General features: G+C 31.4%; 1 protein-coding gene across 3 annotated transcripts in view; it reads left to right on the top strand.

Annotated features, from left to right (window-relative positions):
- The window catches only part of bbg (big bang), a 37118-nt gene extending 9851 nt beyond the window's left edge, over positions 1 to 27267 (top strand). For 2 of the 3 annotated variants that reach the window (XM_070635062.1, XM_070635063.1), the window contains exons 3-10: positions 30 to 616; positions 21420 to 21642; positions 21835 to 23962; positions 24017 to 24160; positions 24222 to 24350; positions 24418 to 24739; positions 24842 to 24961; positions 25890 to 27267. In XM_070635062.1, the coding sequence (XP_070491163.1) occupies positions 30 to 616; positions 21420 to 21642; positions 21835 to 23962; positions 24017 to 24160; positions 24222 to 24350; positions 24418 to 24739; positions 24842 to 24961; positions 25890 to 26047 (3811 nt within the window). In that variant the 3' untranslated portion in view covers positions 26048 to 27267. The remainder of the gene's footprint in view (positions 1 to 29; positions 617 to 21419; positions 21643 to 21834; positions 23963 to 24016; positions 24161 to 24221; positions 24351 to 24417; positions 24740 to 24841; positions 24962 to 25889) is intronic. The other variant, XM_070635064.1, reaches the window with a different exon arrangement.
- The last annotated feature ends 107 nt before the right edge of the window (positions 27268 to 27374 follow it).

Here is a 27374-nt window from a genome sequence, read left to right as displayed (position 1 = left end):
AATTTATTGCATTCTATTTACATTTCAAGACCAATTTTGATCATACACGATACAGACGATAAAAATGGCAATGGAATGTCAGATACTATGGAAATATATCAACCACAAAAAGCGAATATGGAAATCAATAATAATGATGATAATGATTCCTCTTATCTTCATAAGTGTGAAGATAAGAGCGATAATTTAATCACAAAAGTCGATGACAATACGTACGGAAGCGAAAGTAAAAATGACATTCGCGGTCTAAAAATTGATGTGAAAAGTTCAGTTAATTGTGTTTACGAGAACAAGAAAAATTTAAAAGAACATCAGCAAGTAAATCACACAAAATTACTTTATCGTGATAAAAATATGGAATTACAAAGTGACAATGATAAATGTACGAAATTAGTTAATGACCATGTGAAGCAAGCTAATGAAAATTCCACATTTAATCGTAATAACAATTACGAAAGTGCTGAATGCCTCATCAATAATAAAATTATGATAAATAATGACAGTGAGATTTTAAATTCAAAAGAGATTTTTGCAAATAATACACCGATTGCATCACAGCTTGTCTCGACATCGATTGTAGTTGATCAATTAATAGCCAATGTGACACAATCAAATGGTGAGTCAGTCAATTTAGTTCCAGTTGTGTTATTAAAGTGATATTGTCTTGCCTAAATGCCATATGTTACTGATGTAAACTCAAAAATTAGGAATCTTTGTGATTTCTAGGCTGTGACTGATGATTTTTTAGTAATTTAAATCCTCCCTGATTCAATAAAGTTCTCCAGAAATTTCTAATTCATCGAATGTCTACGCTAAAGTTGTCATACTTTTGTCAAATCCAGATTAAATCGCGATTGTGTATGAGTCAGTCAACTGACAAGATAACAATACAGAATTCTTATTAATTTAAACTGTTTTAGCCAGAAACACTTAGGTCATTTTTCCATTACGCAATTTTATTTCATTCAGACATGAAATCGCGAAAAAGTAATTTATCAGCTTCGTTTTGAAGAAATGATAAAAATTGTACTTTACATGCCTATTTTTAGCTCACTTACAGCATGTACTCGACTTTTATTTACGTGCAGTAATTATTATCTCAATCTATTCTTTTGAGGAGCTTAGTCATATAGTACAAAGAAATTCCAGTTGATCTGTCGCCGTTCTACGACTAAAAAAGTTCATTTTTATTTACAATACATGAGCATTATAATGATTCGCAAAAAAATATTGTGCCGCTCTGTTTCATGTTCTTTTTCTTTACTCTCGCGACATGACTTCATAAGTTTTTGAATTTATCATGTAATTTTTTTTATTATTTTTCATTTTTTTCCTCTTTTCGGGGTTTGAAAAAAGCTTTATATACTATCATTATTGTTATTATTAAACATTTAGCCATTATAATTCATTGTGAGCAATTCTTTAAGAATTTCAAGTACATTCGACTTATAAAGAATGGCAAGAACATAAAAGTAAGCAAGTAAATTTGCAATTTGTTTTGGTGACGACTTTTAGCGCTTTTTTGAACAGTTTCTAACATAGCTTGATATCTACTCGAACTTTGTTCTAATCGACTATTTGATACAAAATCTGAGTCGATCTTGAACTTTGGTTAGTAACACTTTTAATACTAATGACGTAGGGTTCTTGGCGCTACTAGGCGGATTGCACTGCGATCCCGATCGATGATATTTTATTTTACTTCAATCGTCATCAAAATAATTCGAAAACACCTGACTGATTATCTGTAGAGTTGAGTGCAAAGCAATTTACGATTTAAAATTAGGTAGCTTAAGTGGTAATTTCTAGGAAAATTGAGCTGAAGTACAGGAAAAGTCCCAACTTGTTATCTGATAATAATTAAGTGCCTAGGTGTCTGATTAATTTTTAAGTCCGATGTTTAAAAGTATTTACTAATTTTGTTTCCATTTATCAATTTTTTCTGAAAGGAAGCGAATCCCGGATTTTCACGTGGTGGGTAAGGATGGGGGTTATTCTAAGGATTTTTAAGTGCATGTAGTAATTTTCTCGTAAAGTTAGTGTAGAGGGTAAATTTAAGAATTCTTAAAAACTCTAAATAATTATTGAGACGTCGACCTTCTAATGTGAATCAAGTTTGTATGCATATGCTTCGTTACCTCAGATACCATTTAACTCCAACATCAAGTCAATCTTAACATAACACCACACCTCATTGAAAAAACTGCACTTAAAAAAATTAGCTGCAATAAAATAATTCGGAGACCTTTAAATTATGAAATAAAAGCTAACTAAACTGTGTATAGCAAATATTTATGACAGAAAATTACCATATCAATATTTAAAAGTGGTCAAGAATGAAAATTAAATAACAGCAGCAGCTGACTTTATATACCACCATCTGACGGAGTTGTTTGCAATGTCAATTTACTGTTTTCACACATGCCCGCAAATTGCTCGTGGTGATCTATTGAATCGTTAATTGTTTTATAAATCTACAATATACTAGAGCAAAAAACAACAGAGAACTAAGCACTAAAGACCACATTTATGGCATTATTATTCAATTTACTTCTTCACACCTTCATAATATTTTTTTTTCATTCTGCACAGCTATTTGTTATCATTAATGCCATTTACTTGCCGTTATCGATTTAACAGTTTTATTATTACTTCTGCTGGCATTGCAATTTTCAGTAAATTAAGTTTTCAATTTCATTCCTTTGTGAGCGAACAGATAAAGAAATATTTGTCATTATCGCAGACTTTGTGTGCTAATTTACTTCATTAGCACGAGCTAGAAACCAGCTTCAACTATTTCTTGCTCAACATGACGACATTTTTCAGTTGCGAAAAAGGATCAATTCCATGATTTACATTCATTACCTTTTTTACAAGCGGCATTTAATTTTTTTTGCATCAAACTGGTTTTTTTCTCTTCATTTTTTTACGACTCTCGTTTCTCTTCCTCATCATCAATAACATCATTCGAAAACAATAATAACAACAGCATATTGTATCTCCGTCATTCACACTTTAAGGCCCTGCTTTAGTTTACATTTTTAGCATTGATTTTATGATGTGAGTGGGATTTTATAGACAGTTTGTGTTGGCTGTTCTTGACTGGGTCTTTGTTTGCAATTTTAAGGCAGAGCTCAAAATTGATTCGATCTCGTACTTAATATAAAGTCAAGCTGACTTTAGGCAACTTATGGACTGTTGCTTGTGGTTGTTTTGAGTTTAAGCTAGTTGGCTGCAATAGAGCATCTCTAGGAACCCCACCCTAAGCACTAATATTTTTCTTCCACATATAGCTGAATTTAGCATCATCGTCCACCTCCCTTGACACAAAATTCTTCCAAAAATGCGCTTCATTCAACCTACAACCTTAATAATTTCCTTACTTCCTCTCATTCTCTTTCCCAATCTTCTGTACGCGATTGAGCGAAAAGAAGAAAAATGAAATCATATTACGATCAGTGCAGTAGAAAGATGAAAAAAAGGAGAGAGATGGGCGTAGAAACATGAGGTTTGAGGGCATTATTGCAAACTACATTATAAAAAAGCTTTATTCCACGAAATGCTTGCGGTTCTTGTTATCATTTTGTCTTTATGACCTTGTGTGTATATTTTTAAAAGCGAAGAATATTGTGCGAAATTTTATTTTTTACGATCTGTAATAAAGAGCTTGATGAAGCTGCTTGCAAATTTTTATATATATGGGGATTGTTCCGAAGAAGGTATGATTCGGCGAATGTCAGGTTTTTTTTTTTATCGTTGTACATAAGTAGCTAATTATATATACATTAAATATTTTATAGTTCATGAAATTAATTTATTGAACTGAAGTTTTCGTTGATTTTACGGAGTTACATAAAAGATTAATAGAATTTCCCATACACAGGCGGTGGCAGCAACAGTTAGAGATTGTGCTGAAGAATTTATCAAAAAAAAAAAAAAAAAATTGGATAAACTTTTAATACGGTATAATTTAATTTTACCCATTTATTTTCTCCGTACGTGATTTTATTTGTACAATATATTTCATTGCCTCATACTGGTTCATTTTCGGGGAATTTCCATAAAATATGCCGGATTTGCAAGAAAAACGGATCACACTCCTTCGATTGCCAAACGAGAAATTGTCTGTATTACCTACCTCAATCTGGATCAGACCTGCATTCGCGACTTTTAATCTCTGCGAAATTTTCCATTAAAATTTTTTATTTTACCGCTAAAATTTTTGTTGATGGAACTATATATACATATTTTATGATCCACAGTCGTTTTATAAATCAAATAAAAGAATGCAAAAAAAGTCCTCCTTTATACTTAAAAGCGAAGCGCTGTTTATTACTGTTTTTTTGTCTTTAAGATTAATTTATAAAAATTTATGAAGCGCGAAAATTGTTTTGCTACAATAAGTCGAATGATGTTAATAAATGATTACGAATTATCGCATTGCGGTATTTCGCAATAGACATTTATGATGACTGCTTTTGTCTAGTGTCAAAAATAAAGGTTGAGGAATGATAATGCACAAATTTAAAATGAATTAATTGCGATTTGGTGATAAATGTGATAAAGAATAGACAATTAAGATTGTTTATTATGTTTTGGTCAGATTAAGTTGATGGAACTCGCTGAGTATTAGTAGTTTTTATTGCATAACGTCTTATGACTGTAAGGACTGTGCAAAATATATGTAATGCTTGAGTTGCTTTTGATTTATTGACGTTAAGGACTCCCAACTATACGGGAGGACGGCATACAACATGTTCTAGTTACAGTACTTATAGTTTAATGAGTCAGTAGAGCAACACAATATTGAAGCTTCTGATCATTATTGACAGTATTATCAAGCGATCGTAGGCTCCAGGAAATTTGGGAAGCTGTAGTTTGACACCGAAGTTGTGTACCCTGTTACCACTAAATGCCTGTTTGTGACCGAGCCTTGTGCCGTAATAAAGACTTAAAAAGGTAGATGAAAAGCCTATCCAAACCCAACATGTACAAAGAAAGCAATACAATTCAAATAGTACTAGATAGACTACAGGGAGATCTACTCTGATTTTTCTTTCCTTCTAAAGTGCGGACACCTGCAAAGCAAATTTAATGCTACATTTCTGATAAATAGCTAAATGAAATTAAATGCCTATTCAACAAGACCCCTGAAATGTCCAAAAAATTGCTTTTCAAATGTGTTTAAAATTAATTTTCATTTTCTACCTCCAAGTAAAAGCAATAACATTTGTCAAAACGCCCAACTCTATTGTCGAACTCACGAAAGCTTTCATTTCTCTCTTTTCTGCTGTTTTATTATATTTCAATTTTTGCAAAAAAAATAATAAAATCACATAAAAATAAATGTTTCTAGCCTCCTAACTCCATGAAATTAATTTTCTTGTCTATATCTCAAATGTGTCTCTGTCTATACACAATATATCTTCTGCAAGATGTTCCTCATTAATCAAATAATCTTACGGGGCATAATAAAAACGGGATAGCATGAAGTCATAGAAAATATATTGTATAATTTGCAATTTAAATTTTTTTTTATGACTTATGAGAATGTTTAAAGCTCTACTAAGCTTTATTGGAGATGAGTAGTAAATAGATATACAATAAGCAAAAAAAAAAAAAAAGCTTCAATGCTTCTTTTTGGTCAAAACAGCACACATACTCAGCGATCATCGCGAATGTAAAAGAGCAACAAGAAATATAAAAAATTTCTCATTTTTTCTTTTCTTTTCATTTTCGTACACTCGCCTCGCATTTGTGAAGTTGAAGTTCATTTACTTCGTTTAGTTTATTGAATGCTGCGATGGAGATCGGACATACTAGTCGGCAATAATAAAAAAAATAAGAATTTTTTTCTCAACTTCTCTGTTCTGTGCCTGGGTGAATGGAAAATAAGAAAAGAACATTTTTCCATGTTAATTGAATATTGAAGAAGAATTTCTGTGTCTGGTTAAGTGAATATATAAAAAAAGTGAGGAGATGAATAGAACATAGTTATTCTTTGATTCATTCTATAATTAATGAGCTTTAATGAGTAATCAAATAACTAGCATTAGTGCCGTGTACTGAGCCGTTTAATATTTTTTGTGTGTGCTGTTTTGATGATTATGTTGAAAAGATCAAGAATTATTCTCACGAAAGGAAGCAACTCATCAATAATTGTTGCTACAATATTATTTTGACGTTAATATCTTCTTTTTGCTGTGCTGAGTTCTTAATAATAAACATATTCTCTCTGGTAGTTCCGGCGAACGTCCGACCCATCGACATAAAATCACAAAAAAATATTAATAACCTATAAAAGTTCCTTAATTAACTCTAAACAGCCACAAATTAATAACATCATAAAAAAAGAAAAGCGAAATTTTTTTTTGCCTTCCATGTGCTTTTGTTGTTGTTTCGTGAAGTAATTTGCTCAGTGAATCAGAACGTTTCGTAGTGTGTTTCGTGTGCATTAAACGGTTTGCATGTTCATAGTTAAAAGAACTAATTATAAGGCAATATAAAACGATTTGTTAATTGCAACTAATGTGTAGCATCGTTCTGAAAGTGAAAGATACATAACATTTTTTTTATATGCGCAATTATTTGTGTATGGAAGCATTTTGAACATAAGAATTCCGGTGTTAAATTCTATTTGGATGAGTTGTGCATGGAGAAGTAAGTTAGAACTCTTATTTTTATTTTCGTACATTTCTTTCCCACTGATTTCATTATATTCGTATACATATCTTTCTCAGAAAATTTTTCAATTCTTCTTCATCATTGAGCAAATATTTTTCAGCCTTCAGATTGGCTTGTACAATGAAATGTAGATGCGAATAGAATTGATGTTCTAGCTGAAATAATGTGATTTGTACATGATTTTTTACACAGATTTTCTTTGAGTGTTGCTTGATGTCTAGAATTTCAGTGGAATATTTGCTGACAATATTCTATTCGACTTCTTGTACCGATTTATCTTTGAGATTTATGTCTCTTCTGATTTTCGTATATTTAGTCTATTAGCCTGTGGTAAATTTTTTTTGAGTAAAGATGCTCAGACTTTACTTAAACATTAGAATTAGTGTGGTCATATTTAGAAAACAAATTAGCAAATATTATTTGACTCATATTTACGGAATTACTTAATTTTTCATGATAATTGAAGGGCTGTAAGGTTTTTCTTCGAATTATATATTCACAGATTAGTCATATTTGAGTAATACAATTATTAGCTTTATGATAAACGAATGATTAAGCCAATATAACATGTTAGTATACAAACTGATTGTAACATTTTATGGGTTTAGATTGGAGTGTGTCAAGTTAGTGGATTTATGTTTAAAAGCCTTAAATTTAAACCCTAGAACAAATTGATCGTCAACTTTACAACTTCAGTAATCGTCAATTGAGATAAAATGTTCGTAAACCTGTCAAAATTAAGATCTCACTCTATATTTCAAATTCATAATAACTACTGTAAATCTGTCTATCAAACTAACCTAAAATTCAGACCTGTACTCCATTTTTATAGATATCCAATGTTCAATTAAAATAACGCAGATGCAAAGCATAACTGAAACATTTATCTATTCAAATTGCAACTAGAATATCAGATTGACGTTTTAAAAGATCAACTGTATAACAAAAATTAAAAAAAGTCTAAAATTTGCAAAGTTTTTTGCTTTTTGCTCCAATTTCATTTTGTTGTCATTCAAAACAGCAAGAGATCTTCACAAAAGTTTTCTAGAACAGAGCACACGAGTGAATTTTGAAATTCATGAGATTTGAAAAGAAATGAAATGGGGAAGAGATAAAACAAAACAAAAAGTGGCACATAAATTTAATTTTCAAAGTTGCCATTATGAAGCACATTCTTGCCTTCTTTATCGTCTTCAATTTTATTTTGTGGATTTTCTTAACAACACTTAACTGAAATGAAATGTAATATAGAAAACATGAACACTCTAATTATGTCATACCGAGTAATGGTCCAAAAGAACATGAACAACAGAATTAAGATAACATTTATTTACATTCCAAATTGAACGTGTGAATGAAAATGAATTGTCTGGATGAATCCAAGGGCCGAGTACCACATAGAACACAAAAGAGAAAATTATGTAAAGTAAATCTCATCTCATCTCATCGCGATAATTAAGAAATGTTAAAAAATCATGTGAACTCTGTCACATTAAAAAGATTTTTGTTCTTCATCGTGAAATAAGAGACGAAATGAGTAAGTTGAGACTCAGAATTGTCCGGTGAATTTATTTCTTATTTTTGCTTGGAATTTTAATTTTTTTCTCTTTTCATTTCTTGCGTTTCTAATGCGAAAATAAAGCGTATTGCTTTTTTTCGCCTCATACAATGCGTGAGAATTGAAGAAATTTTTTTCATCTTTTCATGTGCTTCTTTCTCAGACCATACAAGAGCAGCATTACTGGAAATTTTAATTTTTTTTTCTTTTATTCTTTGCTCACTCAATTTTTATTTTCAGCGCATTTTCTTTGATTAAAATGATGTGCTGGTTTATTGATCGTTTTGGATGGTTGGTTTGATGACTGACTTAAAGTTTGTTTTGATTTAATGCTGACCAAATTGATGACTTTTTTTTAATTGAATATTTCAATGTCAAAAATCAAAGAGAGTCGCTAGTAATTTTGAAGAAACAATGACTTGCAGTTACAGAATTAATGAGTTATTACAAGCATAACATCATGTGCCCAATAATTAATACTCTTACCTTTTAGACGAACAAGACATTGTCTGCGATAAAATCAAGTGGATATCTTTAAATTAGCTTTATATTTGCTACCGGGGGCAAGGCTGAGGTCTCAGAATTTTTTTTATACCTGTCAATCTGATAACATCATCAGATTAATTGCTTCCTGAATATTGAATGTCTTCGATTTATAGACGACATGGACATTAATCGTTAGAATTATGAATGTATTGTGGCAGGAGGAAATTAATTTAAAGAACATTTTTTAATTATTTCATAAAAGAGATTCCAATCAATGAGCCAACACCTCAAGATCCTCAATTAAAATTGCATAACATACATGACTACATGTCTATATGAAATCCGGGACTGTCAACTTTTACTCTTTGCTCTATAAATTATTAAATATTGAGTATATTGTAACAACATGGAAAATACGCTTTAGTCAGCAGTTCAAATACATTTATTGACTTTCATACCCGTCTTCATTTCATCTTAAAGCAATGTCGATGAAAAATTGCCACAAAAATGAAATTAAAGTGAAGAATTTTTCATTTTTATTACAATATAAATTTCTCAAAAGAAAAAGATTCTTTCATATTTTCTTATTAATCTCTGCTTTATTGATGCAATTCATATACAGTTTACAATTCTAGTGTGTAAATAATTGTAAAAGAGTCAATCGATGATGATGATGATTATTCATTATTATTATTACTATTATTGTATATATCTATGTACAAATAAGCGTTATACTGACAAATCACGTTGCGTTCATCAGGTCAATTGCCTTGGAAATCAATATTTGATTGTTGTAAATTCCAACAAATACAAGATATATGAACTAATGAAAAAAATGACTTTACGATTGAAATAAATTAATAAATGGATTGAAAATTCTCTTCGTAGCAAAATAATTTTTTGACATAGACTAGAGACTATAGACTGTATAGATATGAAAAAATTCAATAGCGCGCAAAAAAATCTATTTTATTAAATCAATAGAGTTGAAATTACTCATCGGGAGGTCCACATTAACTGTCATATAAATTAAATAATTTGAAAATCGTATAAAATAGGAACACGATTGAGGGGACGACTATCTTTATCTTCTTGGAATACAAACGATCGACATTTTGGCGATCAAGTGGAATGAGTTAGAATGAGAAAGATACAAATAAATGGAAATTAATTCATTTAAAGTCAGGGATATTATTTTTGTGTCACTATATGAATGAATGAATAGTCATTCTACATTTTGTGTACGATTTAAAGATCGCGAAGGATGAAAATAATCTTGAGGAACCTATCTATAGTAGCTATAATAATAACAACGAATAGTTTTCCTAATGAAATTAAAATAGTGTTTTTAATGAACTTCTTTTCAAACTTTTGCTGTTGTTCCTGCTTCATATGCTTTAATAATAAAACAAAAAATTCGTAAAATATAAAAGAGAATAGCAGGGTGAGCCAATTTATGGCACAATAAAGAACTCGATTCAAAATGATAATCAAATGACTTTGTTTTAAATAATCTCACTCATGTTGATCTCGTTTTTTCGCCACGTCGTTTATTGTCTTCTTTCTTCTTGTACTTGAAAATTATCTAGCTAAGCTCTTGTATCTTCTCTCTTCTTTTTTGGATTGTTCTATTTAAGTATGCATGGAGATTAATTTGATTCCACAATGCCTTTTGTTGCAAATTTTTTAGAGCTTGTTTTTTTTTCTTATTATAAGCAGTGACTAGGGGACATATGAGAAATGTATATGTCAAGACGGAAACAAATTCTGCTGTTGCATACTAAGCAGCCAAACCTTTTCTAATGTCTCTGTCAAGACCTTCAAAATTCACCAAAAAATATCAATTTACTAACAAACTCAAATTTCCAATCATGGATCTTTTTTTGTTAATAAATTCATCAAGCGCATCTAATTCCATTCAGTTCACATTTCTTTATCGCTTATGCCAATATTTTCTTTTACGGAATAATCACTTGTTAATGAAATTAGCAAAGCTTTCCAATATCGAAAGTCAATGATGTTGATTATTGTTGATAAAATACGAAAAAAAAAAGAATTATAATTTTATAAGACAAGCATAAAATGCAGTAATCTGAATAAGAATTCACATATAGGTAGATATTAACCTGGGTGGCAAATATTGATCAATGCTGTTGCATGATTCGGCAAGCGGTGGCTATATATGATGTTTATAAGATTATAGGAAGACATAAATCTTGTGTTTATTATCTCATGGGGATTCTAATTTATCTCTATGGTGTGGATTTGCTTTAACTTGAAATACAGTTTCCTTTGATTTGGGTCTTGGAATAATAGCCAAAAAATTTTGTTTTTGTCGATTCTTATGAGAAGGTGAACAGGTTGGATCTATACTGTATTTAAGAATAAGATAGTTTATTATGATGAAAAATCGGCAGTTATTAGTTGATCTTTTGGATATATATCATCAATTCCTACACTAGTTAAGCTTAAATATACTAGATTATGTGACTGGTTGTGCTCCCGAGCGACATAACTGAAGAAGGTTCCGCCTAAGAAGTATAAAGGCTCCATGTGTCCTAAATCATACCCAAAGATATCTCCTTAGCCATCCAATCAAAAATACTCGTCCCCTGAAAATTTCTCTCTTCATACAATTTTATATGCGTCTACTCTAAATCGTTTTAGTTCCATTTCTATGGCTTCGCCTTCAGTGAGTACCCAACAATATTTTTTTTCGCTAATATCTTTACGCTTCATTTTATTTTTTCCACACGAAAATAAAATAAAAATCGAAGCATTTTTCGCCTGTCATCGCAATTAGGGTTGTACGGTCGATTGCAAGGTCGTTATTCGAGAAGAAACAAAAACAACATAAACATAAAACAAACTAAAGGAGGAAATGAAGTTGATAATGAATTGACAGACATTAAAATTTTCAAGTTAATGGATTTTAACTTACTGGATTGTGCGTAATTTTAATTGATAGTTAATTGCGAATGAAAATAAAAACAATTTTATGTGTTTTTGGTTGGAAAGTGAGACGATGATGATGTCTCGGCGACATATATTCCATGCATGCTTATAATGTTCCGGGTTTTATTACTTTACTTTTTTTCTTTCTTTCATAACATCTTTCTCTACTGATTAGGTCACGCCGATTAAACGCACTTGCGATGAAATAGAAATCTTGTTTAGTCTTCTTTTCATTCATCTCTGCTGCCTTTTTGTTAGAGGTCCATCATCATAAGTTTATCATAATTTGTGCGATTGTTTTAGTTATACTTCTCTTCTTACATTTTGTTGGATTTAAGTTGAGGATTTATTGCTTCGCTTACTTTTCTGAACTTGATGTCCATCCATTTGTATTGTGAAACGGGGCAATTTGCGTGTCAAACATTTTCACTTTTTTACACTTTATTCATATTAAACTTTATTATGCTTTTAATTTACTGCTCAATTGAGAAGGCAGAAGTTGATAGAAAGCGAAAATACGGTGGGTGTCGTTTTCATAAAAGAAAAAGAGATCTCGGAGGCTTAAAATCAACAACGTTTATGCATTGAATACTGTATAGTCTCGAAGGAACGAGGAAGGCTGGTAGGAAAGTCGCCAGTGGAACATTTAACAGCGCAATTCACTTTAGATAAATGTCTAGATAGGAAGCTGGGTTGGAAACAAAAGAAAATGTAAGTTTATGTGCAATTTTTATGACTTGAAGCTTGATTTCTAGAATTTTATTGTCATGGTGCTTTTAGAAAGGCTAGTCTGAGAAGTTTATTGCTGGCTCCTCGGTATAGTTTTTGTATACTTTAAAGAGTATAGTCTTGGATGCTGTAGGGAGACTATTGTACATGCTTTAGTGTATTCTGGCCAACCCACCTCCAGATCCATGAAACACCTCGTAATATCTCCAAGAAACGTGCTCAGATGTGTAGCTACATTTATTACACGGTCATCACGATAGTTTTCTTAAACAAAACACAAAAATCGGCTTTCATTCTCGTTTCTTCAATAATATTGAATGCTACTTATTATGGATCATAATAAATTATCTTTAAAAGTATAATTTTTTTTATGCGAATCGTCTGTGAGACGCGGTCCATTGTTTAATTCTTTTTAAGTATTAAAGATATTTAATATGAATATTGTTATTATTATTTTTGTACCTACAATTTATCGATAATTTTTTTTTATATTCCCTGTATGCCTTTTTGTAGTTACCCATGTCAAGTTTACCTTTCTGTTTCATTATGATCCATTTTTATCAAGGTCAAATATTTAGATGCAGTGAGTAGATATTGCTTACTTACAAACTGTAGCATATGTTTCTTAAAATGGAAACTTTCTATATATCTTGTTTGCAAGCACCATACTACGTATATAGGTATATGTTGATTCATAGTTGACTAACTTTTTTTGTTTAATACATTTATTCAGCTTTTTGATCCATTCCGCTAACAAGCATCAGCTCTGTTTTTGCAATGAATCTACACTGACAGTAAAAAAAAGTTTATTTTGCCGTTCCTCTTTCATCTCGCGTTTTTTTTTTATTAAGAATCGTTGAAGTGTTGAAAAATTTATAAGAAAAGTACTATTTAATTAAACCATAAAATGATCTTTATTTTCTTAAATGATGAAGATGATTTATGTTCATCATAGAAAGTTTTGTTTAGTTATTTTCTCATATTTGGATTTCTGACTATTTACATTTAAATTGAGTTGTTAATTTGATGGAATTATAGCGGCTGTAATTTGATTATTTTGTAAATTAAATTTTTTTGGCCTCTGGGGGTTACGCATGGAAACTGCGGTACAATTCAATTTCTTTTTTTAGTTAGCTTTTTGGGATTTTTAGGTGGATTTATAGTTTATGAAGCTATTTTGAGGATCAAGGTGTAAAGGAATAGGTCGTCATGTGGGTCTTAGATACTTAGGAATCTTGACATCCTAGTATTTTATTCAAATTCTTACCTAACATAATTTTACTCTAAGAGGAACAAAAGCTCGACTATGAAGCTTAAAATTGAACGAATTCAGAAGTTATATCGTCTATAGATCTTTAACCGCACTTCCTCTAATCTCACTAAAAGTAGCACTAGATCTATCAAATCCCCACGAATGAGTTATTCAATTCAAAATGGTTTTACTTATTTCAGATTGTATTAATATTATCTATACAATTTTTAATAAATTCCATATAGATCTATGCCCATATCCAATAACTTCTCAAGCTGTTAACAAAATTAGACTTCCACATAAAATTTATTCATGTTTTTTTCTCAGAATCAATCTAATTGTTACCAAAAAAAGTTCCTTGAAAAAATTTCCAATTACTTTATATTCAAAAATTAGCACAATATTTTAACTGTAATTAATCAAATCTTCGCACATAATAGCCTTATTTCATTCATATTCACTATAGTCGTCAGTGTACTTTATTCAAATTATGGCATATTGCGGTATTTTAAAGACTTTTCAACAAATGTTATTGACAAAAAAATTGTAAAGTGATTTATTATGATTTATTCACAGTATGTTCTCTAAATCGATTTTTGACTCATTTCGGAATGAAAAAAGTTGAATGAAAAAATGAAAAAAAAAAGTCAGTTAATTTATTATCATTATGAATGCTAAGAAAATATGCCAATGCAAATCACATTTACATCAAATTTGCATTCATAATTCAAATTAGTCATTAAGTGTATACGAACAAGCACCTGGATAATGCTATTATTTTTGCATGGTCTTCACACTAAGCTCTGTTACTCGACGACATGATGAACATTTTTATCCCATTTAGTTAGGCATAGAAAATTTTTTTTCAATCAGTGTAGACTGTCGGCAAAATTAAATTGCATTAAGTGAAACGTAGCTGAAGTGAAAAATAATTCTTGGAAATATCACACTCAATGAAAAAGTCAAATGTAAACATTCAATAATCTGACATAAATTGAAGGATCGGATCTCTTTTTATTATTTATTGAATTCAAAAAAAGAATTAATTGACATGCTGAAGTAGCTGATGTGTGTGCTGATGTTTCTCACAATAAATGATTTATAGATTTCGAAATTGGTTCTTAGATACAGTTTTGTTAAATTTTGGAGAGGAGATGAAGAACGATGAAAATGGAGATTAGTTTGTATTACAATGTTTATTTGATATCAGATCGGTTTAATTTTTAATTTAGTGTAAATTCTGAGACTAAATGTGTTAATTTTGAGCTTTTATTGATCTAGAAACTCTTTGTAAATAATGTAATTCTGTTGCTTAGGCTGACCATGTGGCCTGAACAGACAAAGCATATGCTAATTTATGCTTACTAACTTACTTCGCTGGCCGTACAGATCAATTGTGATCCATGGCCTTCCTTAGTTTGCGTCTGAAGCTGGCTCTATTGCTGGTTACGGTTTGCCAATAATAGATTGCTCATTTAGGGAAGATGGTTCTATGTCTGTTGGGTTGATTGAGTAAATTTTGATCTTATGACTCATTGCTTCCTTGATTGTAACAGGAACGGTGAGACATGATCAAGAAATAAAGAGCATATAGGCATTTGGTTGCAGCTTACTTTTATATACTCATATAAAAGTTCTTACTTAACAAATCAGAAACCGTTTCTAACTCAAACAACTCAACACAGCAGCAAACCTAAACCTTAATCTTACCATCAAGGAACTTATGAAGCTTTAACCTCCTTTTTATTAATTGCTGCATTTTGACACTGAAATTCTTACATTTTATACTTCTTTCTGTAGCAATATAAATAACTCAGACTGCATTAAAATGACAAAAAAGAGAGTAGGAAGTGAAAGCCTCTTGTGTCAGGCGATAAATTGAAGTAATAAATACTAATGTTATGATGTAATTCTCATTTTAAATAGTAAAAATGAATATTCCATATTTGGAGTTATTTTGTAAAATTAAATTTAATTAAAAAATAATTCAACATTGCGATGATGACATTATGAAAAAGTGCTTTAGATCAAATTTCTTCTTCTTATGGGTTGCCTTTCTTTTTCTTAGTTGTTGTATACTTTATCGCCGATGGCAAGGCAATAAACTCTCTCTCAAGCGATGCATGCATGGAAGTAAATATATATATAAGAAATGAGGTAATCTTAATAGCCTAGTATAGTAAATAAATTAACTTGGATGGACTTTTATTGCATAATTCTATTCTATTTGATGAAAAATCCCTCGACCTGTGGATGTAATGAATGTGCTAGATTATTAACAAGCTTATTCTTTCATTCTTTGGTTTCTTCTTCAGTCTTAGCTAATTTTTGCCATAAAAATGTTCTTTACTTTGCGGATTAGCTTCTGTATTAATCTTTGAATTCATTTGTCTGAATTAACGTCCAGTTCAACAGTTTTTACATGATCATGTGGATATTTTAGTTGCAAACTGTCTGTATGATCTTATTTTCGAATAGTTGGTGTTATTTCAAGTCTAGTAGAACTATGAGTGAATCCATAAGGAAACGATTTGTAGTTTTATATGCAACTATGTTTAGTTTATAGCATTGTGATGACTATGAACGAGTTTGATGATGAAACTAGCTTTACTTTATATCCTGTTGCAAAAACAGTTGTCTTGTCGTAAATTGTTCGATTCTACTCTATTTTAATGGTTTCGTCCTTAAGTTCCTCTTTGTTCATTCAAACGCGATATCTAACCAGCTTCAAATTCCCAAATTTCAATGCAATGTCTCTAGAACCTCAACATAAAATGCGCTGCAAAAACTCCTTACCAATCCTCATCTACTCCGATATTCCAACTTGATCGCAAGTTCACTTTAAAATGTATTGAGTGAATAAAGAACCAGTAAAGGAACAAGAAGAAGCTTTACTTATGAGTCCATAGAAATTTTTCCTCTTCTTCAAATTCATTCGATTTTTTTTTCTATCGATCTAGAAATTGTTCTATTGAGAAGTCATAAAGTAAGTGAAAAAGGGAGAAGGCAAAGCACACATATACATGTGCACATATGGTCATGTATAAAGTTCAGAATGTTATTGCTTGATATTCTTTAAACCAGTTTCTCTCTCTCGCTCTGCTCGCACAAAATGCGATTTTTTTTTGCGCTGTGTGATCTTTAAGTTTGCTTTCCTAAAAACGAAGTGCTGCAAAAAATAATACATTTGTGTGTGTATGTGTGTGAACTTTTATTCTCTTTCTTTCTCTTTCATCGGCATCGAAATGAAAAAATATTAAAATTGTTTTTTTTTTTATTTGAAAGTCAAGATATTCAGCAAATGGAAATGTAAGAACGTGTTCATGTTCAATTTCTTTATATTATTTCTCTTCTCCTCTTATAAGGCACATATATTCTCTGCACATTGTCGACTTGTGTATATACAAAAAAACATTATTTCTTTCCTTCAATATTTCTCTTCCGATTTTCTTTTCTGACTTCAGTCGTCGTTCTGTTCTACTACAATACTGTTGTGTGTACTATCTAGTGGGCATCTTGCCGCTTACTACTGTCGATGCCGCTTTTGTTTTTGTTATTTTTTATTTTGTGGTTTTAAGAATATATTGAATTGTGGTTATCAGATTGAAGAGATACAGACAGTAGAGTGAAATAATCATTTGTTTTTATGTTTTTTAATGCATTGTGTCTTGAATCTTGAAACGAAAAGAGAGAGGAAGGAAAAAATAAGTTTACAGTCTGTGCAAATATTTATTAATAATAGAAATTCTATGTGAAGCGAAATGAAAGTTGAAATATATTCAATCCGGATGAAATGACAAGAAGATGTAATGTTATTTTTCATATTATTATTCTGACTGATTCTTTGATGCATGATTGAGTCTTAAGAATTTATATATATCCAACCACGATCTTCTTCTTAATCTCCCTCATCGTGTTCATATTGAAATTTGATTTGTGTGAGAAATGTATAGGAAAAATAATATTGAAATTAATTGCAAGGTTGCTATAACTGTTATTCAACTGTTTTGGTGTCATATTTTTTCTGCTCTTTGTTTAGGCTTCACAACACATTTTCAGCATCTTTATTGCATTTACAATGTATGAAAATAAAAATAAAAAAAAATCTTGATTTATGAAACGACTTGGCGTAATTATTGCATTGAGGAACATAATTTATTGTATATTTTTTGAAAGATCTGCTACCATTACCGCTACTCTTATTCTTATAAAACATTCCAATTCTCTAGTTTGTTTTATATTTTTTTTTATACAAACAATTTAAGACGGGAGTGATTAAACTTTTAAGTGCATAAGACGCTTAGAGAGAAAAAAAATGTTCTACAAATATGCTAAAAATATCATTCAGTTCACTTCAAAAGAGCTGTTATGCGCGTCCGGAAGCGAACGCGTCTGGATGGAAACACTTCTACATCTTTTAACCATGTTTTGTGTCTAGATGAATTTTTTCTCATTTGCGGTTTGTCTCACAAAATGAGATAATGAATTGGGGTTTAGTTGCATTTGGACATGATTATGATGGGTTTAGATGGATTTAAGTAGAATTGGGTATGATACCATATTAAGAACAGAATCTGGTATGCTTTCTAAATGTGTTGGCACATGAAGGATGTAGGTTTTGAATGGAACCTCAAAACAGATGAAATCCCACCCAGAGCTTGAAGTCGACTTGAGTCAATTTGGCTTTATTTAAGATTCGAATCTACTTCAAGCTTTGATCCTACCTATCCAAAGACCATGTGCTAAATTTCAATCATAAATCAATCTAAATTACTTTGGATGTAATTGTCTACATAATAAAATCTCCGCCTCATTCTTCATAATTACATTACAAGTAACAAACAAGATCAGGCATAAATCTATTTCAAACCCTCTTCAAAGCAATACAAATCAATAAAATCCAAAGTTATTGTTATTGCATTTTAATGAAAGATTCCCTCATTAATGCAATACTAATTGTTTTAAGTATAAAGAATGAATAGTTGCATCGTTGAAAGATATTATCCGCATTAAATGAAAAATTATAAACATCTTACAGATCAGTGAACGATCATACCAACCCATTTATTTATACTTATCGTCTCACTTAATTATTAAACCTTGAAATGATTTTTTCATGCTATGGGACTCAATGTGTGTTATGCAACACGTCCATTTTCATTCCATGCTGATAAGGAAATGAAAAAATTTGCTTTAAAAGTATTTTTATGGTGGACTTAAAAGACCATGAAAAGTTTTGAGATTTTTCCGCAAATATAAAATTTTTCTTCATTCTTATCGCAAAAAAACACTTCTCGAGACTCTAATTTGTTCTCCTTTTGAATGTTAATTGCATAATAAATTTTTTTTCCACTTCAATCTTAATCGAATGTTCCGTGGACAGCATATTATGGTCAGCTAAATGTGTACCTTAATGCTCGTAAATTTTTAAAAGTCACGTTATCACAAGAATTAAAAAATTTATTTTCATCAATGACTTGGCAAGGAATGAAACATCCTGAATGCATTTAAATCTTTCAGACTCTAAAGTAATGTGTCTGAGTTGTGTCTCAATAACATTAATTGATTTTCCAATTTCGAAATTATCTTATTTTTTTTTTTGCTTCTCTTGTACATGATCAAAAACAGAAAGTTTCACTTCAATAGTAAGAAAGAGTATCTCTCTCTTACTCTCTCAGTCAGAGTACGGCACTTCCTTCTTCTTTGCATCTCGACTTTCTTATTCTTTTGAGTCTCATGTTTCAACAATAATATAAGTAAGTGCCGCATCCTTGACAACATCAACCAGTAACACAAAAAAATGTAAATCTGTTTCATTTGGTTAGCGGAATTTTGTAGTTTTTGGAGGTTAATGTCTGTTTTGGGAGCTTTTAGTCAGCGACAAGTATGCAATGACCTTGAAACTTGGGGCGGCCAAAGTTCGAAACCGACTAGGGTTTTGTAAGAAATGCTCAAGATTAGGTCAAGAAAATTTGAATTGACTCATAAATGCGAGGTAGAAGTCGACAAAATGAGCCTCATGCTCGTACTCATGAAACTATTAGTCTGATAGAGATTTTTGCTGTTCTAGCCATTCAATTCAATTTTGTGTAAATTGCGATCACGCAAATTATTGAATTTAAATGCTAGAGAATGCGCCTTATTCCTCGAAAATCCCAACAAGCCATCAATCCATTTCAATTCCTTCTTCTTTATTCTCTGTGAGGAACAAGAAAATTTATGTTGCACTGATCATGTTACAGTTTCTTTTTGAATAATAAACAATAATAATGCAGCAAAAAAAAAAAACGACTACAGAGTTCGAGACATTTTATTTCATTTCATTCATCTCCAGTGAGCGAGAGGTACCCCGCAATTCATAAACACGGAGTTGCATGAAGGAAATTTTTATGTGAGCGATTTTGTGCGATTTTTGTGTGACGATGAAGTTGAAAAAAAAAGGAAAACGAAACAGTTGTGCCATTAAAAAAAGAGTTTTTAATAAGAAGTTAAGCGTATTAAAAATCAAAGTGTAAGAGAGATAGTACCAGAGCAAAAGAAATTCCATTTTTCTTCTTCGCTTTATAGTTTTATATTTTTCTTCAGACTGTACGGAATTAACTGTAAAAATGTTTAAAAGAAAAATTGTTTTCTTTTTCATCCATGTGGCCCTTGTTAGCAATATCAATTATTGATATACATACATACATGCATACGATATTCGTTTCATGGAGATTTTCTGATTTTATTTATAGACCACGGAAGGGTTGAGGTACAATAAATATCAATTCGCAATAAAAATGAGAAACTCGCAATGAATATTAATTGATATTCTTTTTCATTGTATAAAATGATACACGGATATGGGTCGACATTGTGTATATTGTCATAAATTAAAATGCCTGCAAATCTGACTTTGTTTTGATCGCATTTAAGAATAACCGTGATTGATAAATATCCGTCAATATTACTTCTCTTGATATGAATACGAATTGATATAAATTTGATTGCATTTTTTTCTTTTTAATTTTATGAAACGACAACAGTTTTATTGAGGACTGTTAAATTGTTGTCTGAGACTGCTTTTTGACAGATTCCATAAATTTATATAAAAAAAGTTATAGCCTAGTGTCTGAGCGATTATTTTGATGAGTCTACGGTATGAAAGTTTATTTGAGAGATTTAAGCGCATTTTAAATGATTTATGGCTTTTGCTACTGTTCGGTTGATGCTTTATAATTTTTGACGACGACGTGCCGTTTGAGTTATGACTTAATTTACAAATTTAAGTCGCAATTCATTTAAATTCGAGTGAATACAAAGTAAATCAGACAATTAGCCGCTCCGTTAAAAGTAAGGACTCATTGTTCTGGATCATAAAAGCTTTGCAAAATCATTTAGTCTAATAACTTTCAATCAACTCGATCATAAAAATTTCATTAACGGCACAAACTCGATTTATTGCCATTTTTTAAACCGCAAAAAATCGTTGAAACGCAGAATGTTCTCAAGTCACATTGACCTTTGCAGATCCAATGGCATTTGTATGTTTTGATAAAAAATAAAAGAATTTCAAGTCTAACTTGTCACGTTCTACGTGACATCACACGGCAAATAAGTTAAACTATTTTGTACCCATTCTCGTATATATTTTTCTATATCAAAAACAGTCATTATTGTTTCATATTGAAGAATTTCTTATAACTTTGTTTGCAAATGTCTTGACGTAATACTTATTTTTCAAATTTTTTATTCATCTCATCTCATCTCATTTAGATATGAAAACAGAGACGACTAAGGCAACAAATTCTCAATTAACGTCATCATTTGAAGAAAATATCGCACCAGAGGACGCAAAAATGGAGCAAAAGCAGTTGTCGTTTGATCAAAAAATTGACACTGCGAAAACAGTTGATAATATAAGTTCGTCACAAGCAGATGGAAGTGAAGCTGCCATGAACAGAACATCAGTAAATTTGAATATAAATTCACACAAATTGTGAGTATTTTTTTCAATTTGTAGTATTTTTAAGTGAAGGTTACAAGTTGAAATATTGTGGATTTTTGGGGATTTCCGAAAAATAAGCTCAAATTTTGAACAGCAAAAAATTCTAGAAATTTCTCGAAAACCTTCCTCAACTCTGCAACAATGTTGCAATAATACCAATCTTTTCCTCTTTCTTCCAATCAGTGAAAATACCGAGTCATATAAATTCTCATCGATAACATCACCAGCCACGCCAACAATAACAAAAGCGACGGCAATAGTTGCACCACAACGTAAAACACACAATTTCGAAGAAATAACAAATTTTGTTGATACAAAACCACCATTTAAATCAGCTACATTAGGACGCCAACGTCCACAATTAAATTGGAGAAATAAAGACGAGAAATCTGAAAAAAGTGTAAAGGATAAAATTGCCATGTTTTCAAATTCAACGTCTGACATATCACATATATTGCCCAAAACAACACCGACAATGACAACATTAAGAGATAAATCGTCATCGCTTCGAGGTGCCAACATAACAAAAAGTACTGAGAATATTTTCAGTAGTTCTTTTGCGGACGAATTGTATAGTCCGAGAATGAAGAGTAATATTTCAAATAACATTAATAATAGCATTAAGAAGAAAGCAATGAGTGTGGAGAATCTCGATGACTATGATGATGAAGTTGTGCTGCGTGACAATAAGACAGATAATAATGGATTCATGAACTACACACCTGTTAGTAAGCCAATTAGTCTTCTTTCTCCAGCATCACCACGACCTTCATTATTATTGAACATGAATCGTACATTAAGTGTTGAACATTTAAATAGTTCATATGATAGTCCAGCACTACCATCACGTCCACCACCACCAATGACTGCACCAGTTTCATTGACACGTCACATTAGTTTCAACGGCGGATTGTCAAATGAAGAAGTAAGGCAAAAGTCAATTGCAAATATGATTGAAAATCGTAAGAAGAGTATGTCAAAACTTCGTGGCTTAGTCATACCCGAAAAAGTTCCAGAAAGTGAGCTTCAAGCTGATCAAAAAGTTTTCGGACTTCCCGTCATTAGAAGTAAGGAATGTGACTTAATCAACAATAGTCCAATGATTATAAACAAGTCTGCAACACCATCACCAAAATTACCAACACGAAAGTCGTTCAGTGAACGAAAAATGGAATTTGAACATCCAACATTGATCAAACCGGCGCCAAGGAAAAGTCTCGATGACGATAGAAAAGTTGTTCCACCTATAAAACCACCGAGAACTTCGCTCATAATTTCCACTCAATCAAAATCATTAACGTCAAATGCAACAGACGATAGTGACACGGAATCGTGTTTAAGTTCAAGAGTTTCAACGCCGCCAATTTCCCCCGTGGCTAAAAAGCCATTAATAAGAACGTTAAGCAACAATTCATCACTTAGCTCCAATTCAACGTTGACATCTGGTTCTGGTTCACAAGCTAGTTGTTCATCAAATGGTTCAGCATCGCCTGAAATTCGCAAAAATTCATCAGAATCGTCAGCAACACGACGATCAATCGTTGCATCATCAAAAAGTCGAAGTGGTCGTGAATGTTTAGAAAAATCGTGGAGAGATGAAGACAGCACAGATGGTGGTATTGATAATGAAGAGAAACAACGTGTTCCAAAAGCAAAAGCTCGCAGTTCCTTAACTAACTACAAAGTTATAAATTCTAGTGATAATATTGTCGATAAGGTGATAAATGTTGCTACTTATGTTGAAGTCATGTCTTCTGATTCTGAAGATAATAAAATTGAACCTTCAGATTCACAGTCGAGTATTTTAACCCAAAAGACAATAACACATGAAACAATAAGTAAATCAGAAGCACCAAACTTAATGTCTGATATGGCTAAATGGGTGCGTAAAGAAGCATCAAAATCAACAGAAATTGTGAAAAAGATTGAAACGACAACAATGACGACGACAACGACGACTAAAACTGAAGAAATTAGAAAAATTCCAAAGTCACTAGAAACTCCCAAGAAGCTAAACTTGTCTGAAATTCGTAAAAATTTCGAGAACAAACAAATGTCGAATGGAAATGCTACAACGCCATCGTCAATTGCATCACCGCGAACGCCATCAAAGGAGAAAACGACAACAAGTGCATTTAATCACAATAGATTCTCGTCATGGGATTCGGTCGCATCATCATCGTCTGGTGTGTCATCAGAGTTATTAGGAACTGGCACAGGCACAAACAATTCTGAGTCATTGCAAACAATTCAGTCAGATTTTGGCAGTTTCTCGTCGTTTGGCAGTAGTCATAGTTTAATTACGCCGCAGGTAAATTTCAAGCATATTTGTTCCTTCACAATGTCTAATATAAAATTACTTTAGGATCTTCAATCAATAATTGATGAGGCTGATCCACCCCTTGAAACATCAGAAGCATTTGTTGTTGTCTTACATCGTGACTCGCCTGAATCAAGCATTGGAATTACTCTTGCCGGAGGCTCGGATTATGAAGCTAAAGAAATTACAGTAAGCACATTAAAGTCAAGGTCATTGAACAGTTAATCTAATTAAATAAATTCCTTATTAGATCCATCGTATACTTATAAATTCACCAGCCGATAAGGACGGCAGATTAAAACGAGGTGATCGAATTTTATCAATTAATGGATTAAGTATGAGGGGATTAACACACCGGGAGTCATTAAGTGTGTTGAAGGTAAGCTAACGGATTAACTAAACTTTACAATTTCTATTTACTAATTAATGACTCTATTAATTTGCAGTCACCACGTACAGATGTTGTAATGGTTGTTACAAGGTCCAAGTCTGTCATTAAAACAAATTCATTGACTAAGACAAAATTAGGATCTCTTGGCTCACTCAGTTCGTTGAGTGAAAAAGCTGATAGCATGGATAATGGCGTGCGTCAAAAGCTTCATTCGTCAAGATCCGTTGATATGGATCTTGATGCTTTGTCAACTGAAGGTAAGCATTTGAACTTAATGAGGTTTATTGACTCTAATGTGAATTCTTCCATAGATTGCAAATACACAAATCGAAGTCAAGCTGAAACCAATGGCATGAAAAAAGAGGCGAACTATCATTGTAAGTATGGCAAAAAAAATATTTTGTTGGATATACTGCGTCAATTCATATAGATAAGATCAATATTTACTAAATTATAACATCTTCATAAATATTTTCTAGCAAATGGTTTTGACATAGTGAACATTATAAAAGATGGAACTGGAATTGGAATTTCCTTAGATGGCGGCTATGATTCACCACAAGGCAACAAACCACTGATTATTAAAAAAGTTTTTATGGGTAAGTATTTGAGTTTGTATAAATCAGCACACGAAGTTTTATGATTAATAAGTTCAGAATGTTCGAAAATAATCATGTCTATGTGCTTTTACTTTCTACTTCACCGAATAAGGGGTCATGAACGGACATAAAAAGTATATGATTTTTAAATAGGCACGCAATTAGGATTAAAAGCTTTGGATTAAGCCGAAATTAGTAATAAAATTTCATCATTTGATATGGGAAGAGATTAATGTCATTTTTGGGTTTTTCGGTATGGTTTTTTTGAAAATTGATAAGAGAAAATGGGAATGTGACGCGATGTACATGTGGTTTTTGGACTTATTGTCTTCAATTTTTTACGATTTTATTGAGGATTATATCACCAAAAACCGAATTTAGCTTAGATCATTGTTTTACTGTCAGCGTTAAAAATGTTGATAGTCATAAAATATTGTATTGGAAGTTTAAAAATCTAGAATTTTGAAATATGTGCATAAATATCTCTGTTGGTTATCTATTCAAGCAGAATATTGTATTACCGTAGTAATAAAAATTAAAAGAACAAGATTTGTGCTTAAACAGCTAATCAGATATTTTAGTATGTGATGCAATATGAAGCTGGTTCTTGAAATCTAAGCAAAAATCTTAATTTATTCTATAAAAGTATAGGGGCGGTGGTCAGGAATCGGTTGTGTTGGGTACATTTTCTGTTATCTACCCTGACAGGTACAGAGCATGCTTTAATGCTATAAATAGACCACTAAAGCATCTAAACGCAGTCCGGTCTCTTTGCCTGCTAGGGGTAGATTGTTCATATTTTGTATCCATTGTCTAGCTATAAATTCAGAATCAGCAACAAGAAGCCGAATAGCTTCACTACCTTATTAACACATTATAAATTCTAATCTTAATACCTATTAACAATAATATTTCATTTCTTTTATAGGCGGTGCAGCAGAGAAGCTCTCAAATGTAAAATCAGGCGATGAAATCCTAGAAATTAACGGAGTTTCAACCGAGAAGCAATCACGCATAGATGTATGGAATATGATAAAGAAGCTGCCGCAAGGCGAAAATGTTCAAATGAAAATCAAAAGGAAATGAGCATGGGATATACGAATAAAATGAGAATTAAAAATTCTTTGTGATATAAAATGAGAAAAAATTAATTAATAATTGAAAGAAAATGTGTCTTTAGGTTATGAATATTATCTGATTATTATATTTTTTATACTGAGTCAATAATCTATTATACATATCTAGTTCTATTGAATGATGCATGGAAAAAATGTTTTTATATAAAAGAAGCTTGAATGTACTTATCTATTCATTATAAATGATAAGAGACAAAAATATTAATATTTTGATACAAATGAATTATTTAACATGTCAATGCTTATCATATGCTATATTAAAATATGATAATTGATTATATACATTTGATGTATGACTTACTAGATTACTACATAAGGTGCCTTCTAGCGAATTTTTTTATATATATATATTCAATCTTGCCTTAAAGGACTTCTTTAATGTTTTTTAGTTTTGTATGTTTTTTTTTTTTTTTCAATTTTTTTGATTTTATTAAGGTGAGCTAGGTTTGAAATGATCATGGATATGCAACTTGAGCAGTCTCTTACCCTAACAGGCAAAGAGCATGTTTTATGGTTCAAAAGTATCATTTCGGTATATCTTTGCCTGTTAGGCTAAGTTGAGTTCCTGAGTAAGACAACATAGTTATTATTGACCTATAGTTTGTATATACTCTAACAGCACTGGAACCAATTATGGAAATTCTGTTGATTCTTGCAAGATTAGCCCACCTTCCCGGACAGCACAAATCGGTTAATCGATAAAAAATTCGATCCAAGGTCGGCATGGACTGAATTTATTCCGGTTCGGCATTATAGTCATGCCGAGTCTGTTGGCTCACCTACTCTCTTGGCCGAACGGTCACGAATCTGACGGTATTTTGTCCTGGTTCTTTATTTTGCCAGACTGTTAGTCGAACTTGCGTGACTATGACTTTGTTATGGTTCGACATCATGCCAGAATCACGCCAACGCTGTAGGCTTGCAGACTCTGTTGATCGATACGGAAAAAAGTCAGAGTAACGCAAACCCGTTCCCGAATATGGAATCGATTATCCTCCTTGTGCTACTCGGAATTTGATTTTAAACATTTTGATAATATTGTTAGTGCAATTTACACAATTTTTGAATTGACGATGAAGAAAAAAAAAAGAAAGAAAACTTAATAATGCATTTAATTAATTAATTCCATCAAAACAATAAAAAAAAATCATTATTTAATGTGAAATGAAAGTATTCGAATTGAAATTCCTTTTAACAATTAAGAAGAAAAAGAAGAAAAATGTGTTTTTGTATGTAAATTTTTTCCCATATAAAATAATATAAAAATATTTTTTTTA

The sequence above is a fragment of the Chironomus tepperi genome, unplaced genomic scaffold (assembly GCF_022539635.2).
Source record: "Chironomus tepperi strain 1889 unplaced genomic scaffold, CSIRO-AGI_Ctep_v1 contig_85, whole genome shotgun sequence".
Classification (NCBI taxonomy): domain Eukaryota; kingdom Metazoa; phylum Arthropoda; class Insecta; order Diptera; family Chironomidae; genus Chironomus; species Chironomus tepperi.
This window is presented reverse-complemented; position numbering and strand designations above follow the sequence as displayed.